This window comes from Physeter macrocephalus, chromosome 21, assembly GCF_002837175.3.
Source record: "Physeter macrocephalus isolate SW-GA chromosome 21, ASM283717v5, whole genome shotgun sequence".
In the NCBI taxonomy this organism is placed as follows: domain Eukaryota; kingdom Metazoa; phylum Chordata; class Mammalia; order Artiodactyla; family Physeteridae; genus Physeter; species Physeter macrocephalus.
The window spans coordinates 17133756-17152475 of NC_041234.1; the positions used below are offsets into that span (position 1 = coordinate 17133756).

The 18720-nt window shown below is 36.6% G+C and overlaps 1 protein-coding gene across 12 annotated transcripts in view; it reads right to left on the reverse strand.

Moving 5' to 3' along the window:
• The window catches only part of DMD (dystrophin), a 2398628-nt gene that overhangs the window by 2148200 nt on the left and 231708 nt on the right, over positions 1 to 18720 (reverse strand). Inside the window, exon 1 of one of the 12 annotated variants that reach the window (XM_028482834.2) lies at positions 8515 to 8551. The exons of 10 other annotated variants lie outside the window; for them this stretch is intronic. Coding sequence is in view for 1 of the 2 variants with exons in the window: in XM_055081918.1 (XP_054937893.1) it covers positions 8508 to 8538 (31 nt within the window). In the remaining variant the exon portion in view is untranslated. Of the gene's footprint in view, positions 1 to 8507; positions 8602 to 18720 lie in introns of those variants that run through there. One more of the 12 variants, XM_055081918.1, reaches the window with a different exon arrangement.

Here is an 18720-nt window from a genome sequence, read left to right on the forward strand (position 1 = left end):
GGGAGAGGCCGCAACAGAGGGAGGCCCGCATACCACAAAACAAACAAACAAACAAACAAAAAAACACAGATAACTCATACGAAAATGACGGCGTAAAAATTAGCAAGGAAATACAATCTGACACGAAAACAAATTAATATGAAGACTAAAAACAGTCTGATATCCCAAGGTTTGGAATCTAAGGGAAATAATGAAGATATCTGCAATTTGTTTTCTATTAAAGAAATTCTTCTTTGTTACTTCTGGAAACCTCATTATTTCTTCCCTCATAGATTAAGAAAGAGGGGTTTTCCTAAAGCCCCAAGGAACCATTGTTAATACTTTAAATCTTTGTCTACTTCTCATGCCCACGATTGGGCCAGTCTACATGTAAGTGACAAATTCATAGAGTAGTAATATTTATTTACTTCCAGCCATGTGTGAGACACTATGCTAAGTATTATTCATGTGTTTTTAAAATTCCAGGGCAATTCTGCACATTAGGTATCATTCACTTCATATATGAGAAAACTTAGAAAGGCTCCTTCCAGTCTAACTTGTTGACTATGACCCTAGTCCTCTCCCCCATTTCTCGCACTATTTCATGGCCTCCTTAAACACATAAAGGCAGTCGTGCTTCTAAGTCTTTATACTAGCTATTCTTTCCTCCTGGAATGTTCCTCCCCAGTCTTCCTATGACTCATTCATGCCGGACAATCATACTTCAGCTGACACACCATCTCAGCAAAGTTTTCTTCACTTTAGAAACAAGAATAGCCACCCAGTCACTATCTCAACTTACTTATCCTCAATGAAGCACTTATTATTACCTGATATGTTTCTTGTTTATCTGTAATAAGTGCTTCATTGAGAAATTATATATATAAAATATAAAAAATATATATGACAGGTCATGATTATATAATATAATCTATATAACAATATATTTTATGTATTATATTTAGTAGAGAATATGCTTAACAAATAGTAGGTATTTCATAAACAAATTAAAAAACCCACTATTACAAAATATATTTGTCTCTCCACCCTTCCCATTAATTTTTATAATGCTGTCATTGAGACAGAATTGACATACCATAAAATTTACTCTTTTAAAGTGTACAGTTCAGTGATATTTAATATATTTGCAGAGTTGCACAACTGTCACCACTAATATAAAACAGTTTCATCCACTTGAAAAAGAAACTTCATACCCATTAGCAGTCATTCTCCATTCTTTGCCTTCCTAGACCCTGGAAGCTACTAATCTACTTTATGTCGATACTGATTTGCCCATTCTAGACATTTCATATGAATCTCATAATTTTTAAAATTCTATAAATTCAGAGCATTAACATGTTGATAACAAAAATATCTAGTATGTATTAATACTAACTCAGGGTCAGCAACCTTACAAAGCATTTCTTCTTTTAGTTGTAAAAAATTGTTTAATCAATTTATCCTTCTTTTGTGACAAAATAACTCAGAAAATATAAGCATCAGGAGGTGAAGGGAATAACTGTATTGATATACTGAAATTTGTTCTTAAGTCCTTTAAAGTCTTTTAATAGACTTTATTTTTTGACTTTAGTTTTAAGTTAACAGCAAAATTGAGCAGAAAGTACAGAGATTTCCCATATACCCTCTGCCCTTACACATGCAGCTTCCTCCATTACCAAATCCCCCACCAGAGTAGTACATTTGTTGCAATGGATGAACCTACATTGACACATCATTATCATTCAAATTCCATAATTTATATTATGGTTAATTCTTGGTGTTTACATTCTCTGGGTCCAAACAAATATATCATGACAGTTATCTACCATTACAGTATCATACAGAGTATTTTCACTGTCCTAAAAATCCTCTGTGCTCTGCCTATTCATCTCTCTCTCTCCGCTACCCGCTGGCAACCTGTGATCTATTTACTTTCTCCATAGCTTGACCTTTTCTAGAAAGTCATATACTTGGAATCAAACAATATGTAGTATTTTCAGATTGGCTTCTTTCACTTAGTAATATGCACTTAAAATTCCTCCATGTCATTTCACAGCTTGATAGCTCATGTCTTTTGTTGTTGTTGTTGTTGTTGTTGTTGCGGTACGCGGGCCTCTCACTGTTGTGGCCTCTCCCATTGCAGAGCACAGGCTCCGGACACACGGGCCCAGCGGCCATGGCTCACGGGCCCAGCCGCTCCGCGGCACGTGGGATCCTCCCGGACCGGGGCACGAACCCGCGTCCCCTGCATCGGCAGGCGGACTCCCAACCACTGCGCCACCAGGGAAGCCCAGCTCACGTCTTTTGAGTGCTGAATAATATTCCATTGTCTGGATGTGCCAGACTTTATTCATTCACCTACTGAAGGACATCTTGGTTGCTTCCAAGTTTTAGCAATCATGAATAAAGTTGCTGCAAACATCTGTGTTCAGGTTTTTGTACGGATGTAAATTTTTAATTCCTTTGGGTAGATACTAAGAAGGGTAACTGTTGAACTGTATGGTAAGATAATGTTTTGTGTCTTCCAAAGTGGACGTACCATTTTGCATTTCCACGAACGGTGAATGACAGTTCCTGTTGCTCCACATCTTTGCCAGCATTTGGTGTTGTAGGCGGTTAAGATTTTGGCAATTCTAATAGGTGTGTAAGTGAAGTCTCACTGTTATTTTAATTTGCCTTTCCCTGATGACATATGATGTGGAACATCTTTTCATATGCTTATTTGTCATTTGTATATCTTCTTTGGTAGGTGTCTGTTAATGTCTTTGGCCCATTTTTAAAATTGGGTTGTTTATTTACAAAGCACTTTTCATACATTAGGTCATGTAATCCTCCTAACAAATATAAATACTATTAATATCCTCTACAGATGCAGATGGAAAAGCTAAGGCACATGAGTTTAAGAAACTCCCAGAACCATGAAATTAAAAATGTAGGAGTAGGATTTAAACACAGGCTCTGCTCATAGGTATAGCTGTGAATTGGTAAGTAACTTTTGTTTTGTCATTGTCTGTCCCCCTTGATCTTACCTGTTATTGTTTCAGCAGTGGAGTGAGGTGCTCACAGGAGCCTCTACTAAGGGTATTAGGGTATAGATAATTAACTTTAATTCCACCTGCAGAAACAGTTCTACCTTTAGATGAGTAAAGAATTGAGGGGGGAGCACAGCATTGAACACAAATATAAACCTTAAAATGTCCCTTCTTCCCTCTCTCCTTTCTCTTATCTGTTATTTTCCTGATTGTCTATCGTGAAATACCATGGTCTCATATCGAAATCAAGAAAAGTGAGAGGGGGTTGCATTGTGACTAAAAAAAATTCCAATAAAATGAATTATTTTTGATGCATAAGGATATCAAAATACATATAAATAAACACATACTTAATTGATACAGCATTACATTTCTTTGATTCATAGCATGCATTTCATTCTGCGGGCAATCAGGATTATCTCAAATGGAAGGTCCAGAAGGGTATTTGGCATATCCCCCTATTCAATAGCCCTGATAATATTTATAATTATGAATTGAATGCATTCTATTGTGTTGGTAAAGGTTAAACACATTTTTAAAAACTACAAAAGTACTAATTTAACATGGTTTGCTTTGGGTCCTTAAATTTACAACCAACAAGTATGCAATTTTTAAGTAGAATAACACACACCAGGGAGTAATATTTGAAATGACGGTGAATTTTGGTCTCTGGATGTTCTTGGCCTTTGCTCATATGATTCACCACACCTTCCAGGCATGCAATTATCTCTTAACACCTCACAACCTGTCATGCAGTATGCCATTCCTTACATGAGAATTTGCCTCAAGTATCATTGTATACTTAGATCTTAATAATTTCAATAGAAGCATCAATCAGTAATTTCTGATGGGCAAAAAGTATAAATTTCACCATTTAAAATAGATTTTTCTTTCTGTAATAAAACCCAAATCCTCATATTCTATTTATAACTAGAATGATCCTTTAAGATCACTTGACTCTTATAATTAAATTGTAAAAATTAAAATATGTCCAACTTAAAATTCAACCTAAAATTCAAAGCTGTATTTTAAAAGTTTGTATTGCATTGGTTTTACTGCATCTGCCAGAGAATGCACGACAAAATCCTTTACAGATATTCAGATGAATCTCTCCACTAGAAATGAAGAAGGAACGCAGCTAATCTTGGGCTTTCATTGGTTTGATTACCATTTCAACTTTAAATGGCTGTATGATAATTAGTGGGTGTGGAACAACCAGTACTGCTCAAGGAGCAATTGCCTTTACTGAAAAACAAAGTTTTGAAAGAAGCACAGTAAACTCCTAGAGACAATCAGCTCAATCTTACACACCTCCCTGCCATAGTTTTAAATGGAGCAGATGTGCTAAAAAGCCAGCGAGAAAATGGAATAGATCTCTAACACCTGACTGCCTATATTTTTCACGATGATGTATTGCAGTGTATAATCTAACCAAGCATCCCAATCTGGGAACTTTTCTTATCAGAAAAGTGTTTACAACCTTCAAATATAGTAAAATTAAATTTAAAAAGTGATGGGTTTACTTAAAACTTAGAAAACAGACAAAAAGAATATGTTTCCTAGAGATTAAAGTAAATGTTTTTATAATTACACTATATTTAGATGGATGTTCATTCCCATAGGATATACTGCACCTTTCTGATTTAAAATGTCTGGCCAGAAACACAAGTGATAATTATAAACAGGATGAAGTAAAATTTTTAAAAATGAGTGGAATTACAATAGAATCTGTCTTAACAGACTTCCATTTTCCAAAATTTTTGGATAAACCAAAACTCTCCATTCCCTCTTTAGGATCTCCAGATGATTCAAGATGACCCGCTGAAAGCTACCGTCTATTAGAGTTGAATTGTACACCTTGGTGGACTAAAGGTGGCTGAAACTGTTTTTTGACACTCCTCCCATTGAAGAAGTGAAGTCTTTGTTTCTTCTCTTTAAGGTGGGTGAGCTTCTGTGACTGCTTTGATTAATAGAATGTGGTGGAAGAGATGAGCTGCTGTTTTCTAGGGCCGGGCATTAAGAGACTGGAAACTCAAACACTTCCTGTCTTCTGTATCATTTACTCTTGGACTCTGAGCTGCCATGTGAGAAGCTCAACTACCCTAAGTCTACCATAGGTACTAGGTCAGTAGATCTAGTTGAGCCAAGTATTCCAGTCATTCCTACCAAAGCACTGGACATGTGAGTAGAGCTGTCTTGGATCCTCCTGACAGCCATCTGACATCTGATTACCACTGAATGATCACAGATGATATAACGTGGAATAGAAAAATCACCCAGCTGACCCATGCCCAAATTCACCAAAACATGAGATATACAAAGGGACTGCTATTTTAAGCTACTAAGTTTTGGACTAATTTGTTACACAGCAAGAGACAATCAGAACCTGTGCTTATAAAGAGTCAAGTGTGATTGCCCCCATTCTCATGTATGTAATGACACAATATAATTATACACTACATAATTAAATGAAATATGAGTATAAAATAAAAAGATGCATTCTTTCTATAAAACCCAATTGAATATGTGGGGAAAAAAATCAGTAAAAGCGGGTTAAAGAAAAAAAACTAGGCCTTCCTGTGGGAGATCTTACAGAACCATTAAAGAAATCTCCTCCCAGATTGTTTGCAAATGCTTCTACGTTCTTTTTCCACTGAGCATAAACCAAAACGTACAAGTCTCTAATCTGTACCTTAATCCCCCTTAATTTTATGATACTGCGTACTGCTTTCTGCCTTGAAAAAACACTTCTATTGATTTTTTCCCCCCACAAATTCAACTGGGTTTTATAGAAAGAACACATCAAACACACTCCCACCTTAGAGCCTTTTTTCTAGCTGTATACTCTACCTGGAACAGTCTTCCCACAGCATGAAGTCTTGTTCAAATCTCAACTGCTCAATGAGATCCATCATGACCCTGGGACTCCTGAACCCCTTTACCCTGCCACTTTTAATTTCCATCCCACTTATATCCTTCTGACATATGGCAATTTATTAACATACCAAATTATTACTGACCGGACGGTGTGGAGTAAGAGGGCTTTCACTCTGAAGTGAATAACAGAAGAGGAATAGATAATTCTGAAGCACAATTTTGGGACATCATATAAAACAGTGAACAAAACACTAAGCCTTTTAAACTGTATTTCAGATTATAAGAAGAAGAACATGGGGTTGTGAGCAAGAACAGTGACAGAGTGATGTCAGCGTGCCTTTCTGGGTCAGGCTGCACTCTGGCATGGAGCTGGCACTCTCCAGTGGGTTGAGATGAAGCTCTATTCACGTACTTCTGAAGGGATGGACCAAGAACCTTTAGATTAAATTGAGAGTTTTAAAAATTCAGCTACACTTTCCCAGGTAACCCAAAGTTTTTCCCATCTGAAATACATGTTATTACAAGTCTCTGGAGTCAGAGTTAGAGCTGAACACCAGAATCAACAAGTATAAGGCAAAAGGTAAACATTTCATTTTTACTTGTGTCTCCAAACATCCTGTACATGTAAGCTGCTAGCTGATTTTTTCCATAATATATTTATACTGAATTTGCTCCTGATTTTTATTTTAGCTAAAAGAACCAAATCTACTTTTGCTATTAAAATTCCAGAATGTATTTTCTTTAAAAGACACAAAAATAATTCAAAATATCCATGAAATCTGAATAGTGAATAGGAGGTTTTATTTTGATATGGGAGATACGTATCAATAGATACTAGCGACAGAAGTCACGGTCTCTGGCCTCAGGCAACTTATCCTGTGACCTTGGATATAAAGCCTGTCTGGGATCAAATCCTAGCTCTATTGTTTAACTGTGATCTTTTTTTTTTTTTTTGCGGTACGCGGGCCTCTCACTGTTGTGGCCTCTCCCGTTGTGGAGCACAGGCTCCGGACGCACAGGCTCAGCGGCCACGGCTCATGGGCCCAGCCGCTCCGCAGCACGTGGGATCTTCCCAGACCGGGGCACGAACCCGTGTCCCCTGCATCGGCAGGCGGACTCTCAGCCACCGCGCCACCAGGGAAGCCCTTAACTGTGATCTTAAGATTACTCAATTTTTCTGAACCTCAATTTCCTTACCTATAAAAGGAAATTGGTAAGACTTCCTTATAAGTGTGTGCTAATTCAATAAGAAAAATGAAAACAAAGTCATGCATGGGATGTGGTCCATATTAAGACCTAAAAAGGTAGCTAGCTATCACTATTTTCATTTTCCTGAAATGAACTATTATTAAAAAAGAGAGGATGGTGGACTTCCCTGGCTGTCCAGTGGTTAAGGCTCTGCTCTTGCACTGCAGTGGGCACGGGTTCGATCCTTGGTTGGGGAGCTAAGATCTTGCATGCCAAGCCATGCAGCCAGAAAAAAAAGGGATGAAGGAAAGGATAAAACCAATAACCTTCAATTGAAAACATTTTAACAACAGACCAAGCTTTAAAGTTATCAAAAAATTTAACACAATTTTGAAAAAAGTGTTAAATAGATTCACTAGACTAGTTACCATATGGTCCTTGCATTGGTATGAGATTTTTTTTAAAGTATTATTATTAGGCTTTAAAATTTTAAGTGGAGGATTGTACAGTTATTAGTTTTTTTCTATTTTTTAATGAGAAAATTGTAGCAGCATGTTGAGGGCTACACAGGGGGTTTTTGATGTTTTTTTTTCTTCAGGAACTGTGGCATTTATATTTTATGTATTTATGTATTAAAGTATATTGGAGCCCACTGAAAATGTTTATGCATGGAATATACTACTTAAAAATTCTCTGTGGGAGAGAGGTTAGGTTCACCTACAGAAAACCTTATGATATACTGCTGTAACACAGAGAAGGGTATTTCTGTTAAATGTATTGCCATTTTATGGTCATTCCAAATGTTAAAAGCTACTTCATCCAGCAATCATATTACTATCGTAACTCACCAGAAAACCCACTCTCTCTTTCTCTCAAATATATAGTCACTTAAAGCAAATATACAGAAAAGAAATTAGTGTATAGCTTAGGAATTAATGAGAATTTAAAAAGCAACGGTCCCATTGAGAAAAGAGAAGGTGGTACATTAGAAAAAACTGTGCAAGGGAAAATTTTCAACAGCTTAAAAAATTAGTTCCATATTGTTTCAGTTAATGAATGTAGATGGTGTTGTATTCATTATGTACACTTGATTCAGATAGAAACCTTTTTTTAGTTATAAATTATTTACATTTCAGATAAAAGAATATGTGGTCAAAATGACTCTATTTCCCTCAAGGAACACTGAACTATTTGTTTTTATTTACTACCTTAATACCACACAATTTTTCCAAAAGGAATACAATACCATAGACTAAAAAAAAAATTGAAAATGTATAAAAACAGGGATACTTGAATCAGTCTAATGGAGATATTCTTTAAAAGTATTTAAGAATAAATAAAATTGAAATATATAATAGGTAAAAAAATACAGTATGAAAATTGTTGTTTAAAGGAATTTTGCTAAAAGCTGTGTGCCACATTAATACTCACTTTTTACCTTTGTTGTAAAATTAAATTTCATCCATCAGTTCTGCATAAAGCAAGACCCATCTATACTCTTGATAATTCAGATCCACAGGAATCTCTAAAAGGTAGCATAGATAATGTCTTTCATTTTAATAAATGAAAAAGGGCTGTAGAAAGGCACAAAAATCTTCAGTACTAAGTAGGTCATACTGTGCAAACAATGCATCTAATTGACAAAAAGAAAAGGTAATCTTGACATACAGCTCCTCTCAGTTAACTTCTCCAGCTATGGTCAAGAATTTGCTAAAATATTAGCTGTGTTATTTTCATTCAACCTATTTCTTTCAAGTATTCTATATTTAAAAAATTTCAGTTTCCTTTGAGCATTAGTAGCTTTAGAAGAAAAAAATAATGCCTTAAAAGACTCTAAGAAATGAATCAGCAGCAATGTTCAAAGTTAAGCCCGAGAACTTCTAAAATAGAAATGTCTCCCTAGTCTTTTAATTCACCTGAAATAAGTTTATAAACAATAATTCTGAATCTTTCTACCTCTGCCACAAAGGTGAGATGTTTCATTTATCCTGTTTTTTTTTTTTTTTTTTTTTGGTTGTTGCTGTTTGTTTCCTTAGATGAGAAAGCACCAAAACAAGGAGGCAGAAAGTGGTTCTGTCTTCCCTGGTCCTAATTTTTTCCCCTTAAATCTTGCTGCCAATTACATTGCCTTTTTGCCTGTAGGAGTTTCTTTGTGTTTATTTGATCCTTTATACATGGACTCTGTTCATGGGGTCTTTTGCCAATTCATTGTATTATCCTTTTAGAACATGGTCAAAGACAAGCTCATATTACAATCCAATTTTCATTTCTGAGAAGATACTGGAATTGCTCACGTATAGTTTAAAAGGATATCTTTCCTCACCTTTCATTTATTAAAAGAAAGTGAAAACAATGACATTCTTATTTTGAGTGATTTAATTACATTTTCTTAGCCATGTGATTTTTTTCATCTAATTTAACATAATTATCAGAGACACGGCCTGATTACATATTATGTCCTTATTCCAGAAGTACAATTCAAAACCTAACTTTCACTTCTGCCAATTTTCTAAAATTCTTCCCATAGATTCACATATCTCTACCCTGTTTTAGGGCTAACAATTATTTCAACTTTTCTATTATTTTACTGAAATTATTATTCCTCTCTCCTTTTCTCTATAATGGATGTCTTTAAGATTTGGGAGGGCAAAAATCTTTGTGTCTGCTGTTTACTTTCCCCTTCAGTTGAGTGAACTATTAATAATCTTCACAATACCAATCTTTGTTGCAATTTAGAGATGGACTATGTTTATAAGCATTTCAAATTCAGATGCTAACACAGGAGGCTCAGGCCTTAAAGAAATGCAGCCACATGGAATCAACACTCTCCTCCAAGTCTTTGAGTCTCTCTGTAACATTAATGAAAATCCCTAGTAAATAGATATGCAAATATGCTACCTATTTGCAAAGAATGGTTAGCTAACGATGGCTGAATATTTTACAATTTCTACTTTTCTTTCCCTTTTCTTGGCAATAGGAAGGCCTTAACTAAAGGTAAAGGAAACAACAAGCATCCATTGTGTTTTAGATAGCACAGAATATATATACAGATTTAACTAAGAGAATTCCTTCTCATTTCTGAGAATGTCCAAAACCTCTCCATCTGAACATCAGTGGAAAAGGAATCCATTTCTTTTAATGCTATTTGTTAAATGCAAGCTTTTCTGAATGGTCAGAAAAGCTAAGGAGTGCACTTACATCACTGCACTGTATGATTTGTGAACTGGTGACTAAGATGTCCCATCTCAAGAAACAGCTCTACGAGGGCACAAATATTTTAGGGCTTGGTAATTCAAAGATAAATAAAAGAGGGTATCTGTCTCCAAGGAGTTTACATAGAACTTCCATGCCTGTGGTACACGTTAAACTGGATTACAGAAGTGTTGCATTTAGCCTAAACAATGGCAGGGTGATTGACTGTGGGAAAATTGGTAAAACAGATTTTGTTTTAAAAGGGTGGAGAAGAATGGGTGTCTTAAGAAGAGGGATAAATACAAATCAATTGTTTTGGGGCAATTCTCTGTATATTTTCATTTCTCTATTTAACATGCACCTACTTTTTTTCACAGTGTATCTTAATATACCTTAATCTGCCCCTTCTAGGCCAAAGTCTCAATCACCAAATATATAGTAAGAAATGTATTGAGTTGATGCATTGCTCTAAGTGCACAGAAGGATACTATGAGAAACTCTATCAAATGCCTTACTAGTATTGGCCTGATCCACAAATCAAAACTTTTGGGTACCTTCAAGGAACTATTACTTCCTTTTTACATCCTTTAAAATTATTACTTTAATGATGTGTTACATGATAAAAGATACATAAAACTGATATTCAATGGAAGAGTAGCTCTGGTAGTTAAAATTCTTTATAGATAAATTAATACTATAATATTTAAATTCCTTTCCATGGTATATTAGTTTCCCGGGGCTGCAGTAACAAACAGGGTGTTTTGTTTTTTTTTTTTGCGGTACGCGGGCCTCTCACTGTTGTGGCTTCTCCCGTTGCGGAGCACAGGCTCCAGACGCACAGGCCCAGCGGCCACGACTCACGGGCCCAGCCGCTCCGCGGCATGTGGGATCTTCCCGGACCGGGGCGCGAACCCGCGTCCCCTGCATCGGCAGGCGGACTCTCAACCACTGCGCCACCAGGGAAGCCCAAACAGGGTCTTTAAAACAACAGAAATGTATTCTCTCACAGCTCTGGAATCTACCAATTCAAAATGAGGATTTTGGCCTGTTGGCAGGGCCACGCTGTCTCTGAAGGCTCTAGGGGAGAATCTGTTCCACATCTTCCTCTTGGCTTCTGGTACTGCCTGCGATCCTCAGCATTTCTTGGTGTTCCTTGGCTTGCAAATGCATCTCTCAAGGTTCGGCCTCTGTTTTCACATGGCATTCTCCCTATGTGTCTCCTTCTCTCCTCTTCTTATAAGGACATCAGTCATGGTAGATTAAGGGACCACTTTACTCCAGGATGACATCAACTTAACTGATTATATCTACAACAACCTTATTTCCAAACAAGGTCACATTTTTGAAGTTCTGAGAAGGACATAAATTTTGGGGGGTTTTATCCAACCCAGTCCATGTGGTAACACAGTCCTCAATCAACTGCTTCCTGTCAATCTCTCAATTTTCAATTCAACCTCCCATCCAACTTAGCAGGCAAGCAAAATATATTTATTGAATGAAAAGCAGTAGCTGATAAAAGCAGGGGGAGGCCAAAGAGTAAATAGGAGTGGATTTGTTGGATAGAGACGTCATATTGAGGAATAAATCACTAAAAGTACAAAGAAATCAAACATAATTCATTTAGATTAAGCATAACCATGATAATTAAAAGTCATTACCTCATGACCTCACACAAAATGATGGCCTATGTATTTCCGTGCTGATCACTCAAAATGCTTGGATTTACATGCAGAAATTGTCTTTTTATTTCATGTTCTAAACATTCTGTAGTGTATTAATTCTTTGCTCACCTTGTGTAGCCCGCAGCTCTCTAGCCTTTATGCTCAGTCATGTGCCAACCTGAACAGCCTCGCAAATGAGAGGCCCAGCACGGCCAGCTTCATCAGAAACCTGCCGTGGCTCTGGTTTCTTGCCAAGTTCTTGCTTTGTTCCTTAGGACTCATTCTCTGCCTTGTACTCTAATAAATTGCTTTCCCCTTCAGTTCTCTCAGGTCTGAACTCCTAAATGAAAACAGTTCATTTCACCTCCTGATCCTACCTTCCTAGACCACCACTCTGACCCTCCACTGGCCATACTCAAAATGAGAAGTTGTGCAATCATAATAACTCTAACACTTTGTTCTATTTCTTCACATTACCTCCTACCCCAAGGTCCCAAGGCCTTCATCAACTGCTCTTGAACATCAGGCATAGGTAGGTACCTATTACCTGTTATGGAACACATCTGTCGGGGACCAACGCGGCATAACCTCACACCTGTTGCTCAATCCTACCGCTCCAGGAACCCAGCGAATTGCCCTAGCCCTGGGTCTATCCAGTCTCTAGAACCTGGTCATGAACCATTTTGCCTGTACATAAACCAAACCACATTTAAATCACATTCATCTGCCCAGGACTCTCATTTCTCAATCAAACTGACATTGTAAATATCAGATGAGTGATGATATATTGCTTGAGTGATTATGACAACATATTGCCTTATACTGAAGAGATGAACTCTGCTTATATCAATATTTTAAAATACTGATGGAAGCAAGTGTCAAAAGTACGTAAATTAATAATAAATTCAACACTTCAATATCCCACATGCCTAAAATACAGAAGTCACATCTCCAATCATGTTCACCCTCCAATAACTTATTATAACAACCAAAATTGATAACTAACATTCACTAGGCACCTACCATATATGAAACATTTAACCAATACTGCCTGATATAACATTAATATCATTGTTATTATTCCCACTTCACAGACACAGGCTTAGTGAAGTTCTGTAACTTTTTCAACATTACAGTAAAAAATGTCTGAATTTCTCATTCAGAATAAGCAGCGCCTTGGTGGGTGCTACAGACTGACTGTTTGTGTCTCCCCCGAATTCCTATGTTGAAACCTAATCCTCATGTGATGGTATTAGGAGGTGAGGTCTTTGGGAGGTGTAAGGTCATGAGGGCAGGGCCCTCATGAATGGAATTACTGGCCACATGAAAGGGACCCCATTGAACTCTCGCTCCTTTCTACCATGCGAGGACCATATGAGAGAAGACAGCCATCTACGAACTAGGAAGCACGTCCTCACCAGGAACCGAATCTGCAGGCACCTTGATCTTGGACTCCCCAGCCTCCAGAACTGTGAGAAATAAATTTCTGTTGTTTTAAGCCACCCTGTCTATGGTATTCTATTATAGTAGCCTGAATGGACCAAGAGAGTGGGTTTGTTCCACCTCCCTGTCACCCAATCTTTACCCCTGTTTTCTATTACAATTTTAAAAATAAAATCAACTTCTTACGTATGTAGTTTTTATGCCTCGCATTTTTAACTTCCCATATTCCTTTCATATTTCTGCATGTGACGATGAGTCTGACCAACAATCGTGTCAAGCCCACCACTAAGGTGCTTAGGTGCAGGCCTGTAGAAGCAGTGGCTTCCACACGCCTCCACAAAAGCACCCCTTTTGTAGTCAGACGTAGCGGGCCAGCTTCTCAGACCTTCACACAAACTTACCTTTTCTACCCCTGCCTTCTTTGGGCTGACATGGTTAATATCTCTGACTTCTGCCTTTGAAACTCCACTTCCCCAACTCTAAATCCCATATCAAACCCTATTATTCCCATTGTATCTGAAATGTATTTCATGTTTTGACTAAACCATTTACGCCCCATTCCTGTATTTTTTTTTAACTTCTATGCATGTCACCTTGATGATGTTTTTAAATTAAAACAACAGTGACAACAATAGGCCCACCTCTGGAGAATGTGAGGAAAGGTACCCACTAAGATAAGACTCAGTCATCAAGGCCAGTCTGGACAGAGACAATACCTTTAGGTGAAGAAAGGTAGGGCAAACATAGCCCCATGCTAGGGAATGTGGCTTGGACGCCTTGATGGAAGGCTGGATTTCAGCCTCACCTGCCTACCATCACCCCAGCCAAACATGGCTGGGCAGTGAAAAATAGTACCAGGGTACATGGCATCCTTAAACACATTCCATTAAAGTAAATACCTTTGGTAAGGCAATGTCAATTTCAGAAATCTATTATTCAAAAGCCAAGAAGGATTCTAAAGACCTCCAGTGATCTTAGATTGTGACCTTGTAAAGGAGACATAAATATAATACCAACATCTGACCCTATTTATCAAGGGGAAATGTGAGTTTCTCTCAAAGGAAGTTTGGTAGATATCAAGAGTTTATTATCTACAGCATACAGGACTCATTCTGTGAAATCTAGATGATAACATTTGTCTTCCCTGCCCGTGACGATTCAATAAACTCAGAGACAATAGATTTTTAGCAAACTTTAAGGTGGTATGATAAGATTTAAAGATAAAACTGAGAATTTTTACAGTTTTTTTTGATATTGAGATTTGAGAGACATAAATGAATTAAATTCCCAACCTTGGCTTTAAAAATTCTCTTTTATTCAAATACTTTATGACTTTGAAATTTTATAACAGATTTGATATTTAAGAATACTTTGCATTGCCATAGTATTTTATTGCTTACAAAGCATTTCACCTATCTCATTTAACATTTAAGCAAAACATTAAAGGGAAAATTACTGACCTCACCCTACAGATGAAACATTGAGTCTCAGTGTACTTAAATAATGTTTCTCAGAACACCCTAGGACTTCTGACGTGTATCAATCAACCACATCACTGACTTCATTTATTGAGCACTGTTCTACGGGCATTAGATATGATGGCTCCTTTAATCTTCAAAAATCCTACAAGATGTAGTTCTATTATTTTCCCCATTTTTACAGAACAGTAGATTGAGGAACTGAGGGGTTAAATAACTTGTCAAACACTGGGAGAGAAGAAAATTATTTGCTATTTATGATTATATCTTTTACACAAAACTTTTACATACGCTAACTGTCTTAATAACCAGAGTGATATATTTATTCCCATATTACCACTAAGAAATCTTGAGGCTGAGAAGGTTAATAACACAGTCATGTTGACATGACTAATAAGTGACAAGCAGCATTCAACCTGTTCCCAAAACATGCATCCTTCCCATGACACCCTTCAATCTCTCATTGCCGGACCACGCAATTCCTCCTTTCCATCTCACAAAGCCTATCCTGGACTCTATGGCTGCCACTACTATGGCCAAGCATGGAGACAGTTTACCTCACCAGGCTTTGCTGTTTACTTTTTTTCCATCATTTTTACCAAATTCTTTTCCTTTTCCTTCCTTAGTCAACAACATTTAACTTACTCCTGGAACTCCTCCTACAAGGCCGTGAAGTTCTTCAGTTACTAAGTCATTTTCCATTCATATTTCCAAAATTAATTTGCAAGGTTCTTTTCTCATCATGGAGGAATTAGAGCTGGAAATGAGCCTTGACACACTAAATCTTTGGGTGAGGAATCTGGAAGTAAGTGACCTGGGCAATGAGAGGTAAATGGAGGGGAAGGTGTCAGGGAACTTTGTCTTCGACTCTGAGGGTATGAGTTCAAATCCCACAGCTACAGATGCTAGATATGCAAGTGGCAAAATTTCAGTCTTACAATCCTTTTTGATAAGAGATAGGTTATAAAAAGTATCTGTCACACAGGTTTTATAGAAAAGCCAATAAGTAACTATGTGAAAACTCTTTGAAATTATCAAGTGCCATTCAAATATCAAAGACCATTTTAATAACTGGCTTATGATAAAATGATTAGGGATCTTAACTGCTAAATATATACTAAAATCAATGCAGTAAAGGCTTTAGAGAGAGTATAGACAAAACAGAACTCAAACATATTTTAAAAAGAATAATCTTACAGGATACTTTGAAAGGGCGAGAAAGAATTGATAAGGAAATGGAGATGAAATCCATTGCTAGGATAATAGCAAATAGAATACGAAGAGAGGGAATAGATGTTAGTAACATAAATGCTGATTTGATAGGAAAGGACAAGAAAAAGAAGAAAGAATATTTGAAACAGACTCTAAGATTTGGGGTCTGAGGGATTGGAAGAGTCAGGATACCACTGTTAGAAGAGTGGCAACAAATCAGAGAAAATAATCAGGAATCAGAAAACAAACACTGTTTGGTTTTGGTTATTTTTAGAGTCATGACCTAAAAGATATAGACCGTTCTATGCTGAGTAAATCTAAGTCACTATGAAGTCCTCTGTTTTTATGCTGCTTTCAAATTCCCACTCATTCAACTTTCTAGAAAATTTTCATTGCTTATATACTTATGTAAGAAATCCATGTCATGTGTTTGTGCTCCAAAAATTTTTAGTACCATAATAATAAGTTTTACTGCTCCTAAAAATGACCTACTATATGAGATTATTATTTGTTGTATTAGTCTAGCAACATCATAAACTATTGATTGAAGCTTGACATTTTGAAATTATCTAATAAACTGAAGGAAAGTCCACTTTTGCTGGAACTCTGTGGTACACGAAGGCAAAGAGATGTTCCCATCTTCCCTTGGTTTCACCAAATATAGATTCAAAAAATGATACAATTTTAAAAGGAACTCATAACATTTCTATCTTCACATAAAACACTGTGATATGTCAGGCCAATAACAGATATGAAAATGATGGAAGAAACCCTCGTGGAATAGATGTTTATAGGAGGCCTCGTCAGTAAAGAGGCCATTTAAAAATACACACACGTTTTACGAGAAATGTACTCAGGATTGCATTGTTCCCCTTATTCATAATGATATAGTCATATAACTTAAAGTGTGATATACTGAAGGTTAAAAGAAAAGTTCTTCAAAGTAAAGACATTTTCAACTTCCAAAATACAAAGTGCAAATCAACCCACTTATGTGTTTTCCAAGATAAAAGCTTAGAAAGTTGTTGTCAGGTTCTTATGAGCCTCTGCTACCCACAGCCAATCTGTTGCTAAATGTTGTGAGTTCTTTTTTGTTGTATTGCATGTCTTAATAACTTTTTTGCTTCATTTGCCAAAATGAAACCCATATGTTTTTTGTTCCTTTACGTGGTCCTCCAGCCAAGACTGTAGTTACTATTCCTGCTTACTTTTATATTTTGAATATTTGTACAATAATTCAAAAGTCACTTTGTCTCTTGAAAGTTGAAAATTGTTAGAGATCAAGGCTGGTCTATGCCCTTAAAGTTCATTTAATTAACTGAAGTTAAGATAGAGTGTTCCACACATGTACAAAATGGATAGAACATGCATAAGGCAAATTTTTCACAGAGTAGGCAAAAACATCTGTCAAATTCATCTGCAGCTGCCAGAAATTAATTAATGAAACACACTGATTACTAAATTTGTAAAAATCTGGTCATTCCTAAGTTTTAAATTATCCTTGGAAGCTTTACAATTTAAGTTTTATCTACTTGCTAGAGGTAAGACTCTTTAATTGAAATCATCAGTCTTGATCCTTAACCAATTTGAGATTAATAAATTCACCTTTATATTATCAATAATGAACACACTCAATAAAATCTAGTGATACAGTAGTTTATAAATCCCCTAGTTTATTTTGTAAAAACAAACAACCAAAGTTATAAGTATCATGTATCTACAATTTAGAGATATCAACTCTTTTGGGGGGGTAATTATTACTACATTATCTTCATAGTATATCTTTAAATCAGATATCAAAAATAAAGTAGGATAGATGAGAAGATAAGAGGCCCAATTAATAATTTACAGGGCTGAAATGCAAACCTTACGTACTAAAAACGTTCTCCTTGCACAACAGGGTCCACAGAAACTCAGTAATCCTGCCCTCCTCCTTCTCCTGGGCTGATGGTAAGCACGGCTAATAGATCACTGCACTCGCCTACCGAGTCCAGATGGGACCTTCTCAACATTTCAGTCCAAGAAGATACTACCAATTAATTAGAGTTGGCACTTGAGGTTATTCTTCGCTTTGCTTTCTTTTTTTTTTTTTTTTAATTTAATTTGGCATCCAAACTTAGCTAAGTTAAAGACTTACTGAGCTTTAGTTTGCAACAGTTCACATACTACTGTGACCATGTGGTCACAATAGTGACCAAGAACTTTAAGAACACAATTCTTAAAGTTGTTGGAGAGATGGTGATGACAAATATGTTAGCCTAGAAATAAGCAGCGTATTTGGGCCATCAACTGACTGAGGCAGAGCCAAATTTTGAAGCAAAAAAAGCAAAGCAAACCAAAGAAAAAGTTGTCTTCAGAAGAACCAAACTACTGTCCTTCTTCAATTGCTTGCATTGTTATGAAGATGTCAAGCATCCTTGTGATCATGGCTTAGAACATCCTTCCATTTACTGCTTTAAAAGTTTGCTAAAGTGTGAAAGTAAACTACCTAGAGTGGTGGGATAGGGAGGGTGGGAGGGAGGGAGACGCAAGAGGGAAGAGATATGGGAACTTATGTATATGTATAACTGATTCACTTTGTTATAAAGCAGAAACTGACACACCATTGTAAAGCTATTATACTCCAATAAAGATGTTAAAGAAATAAAATAAAACAAC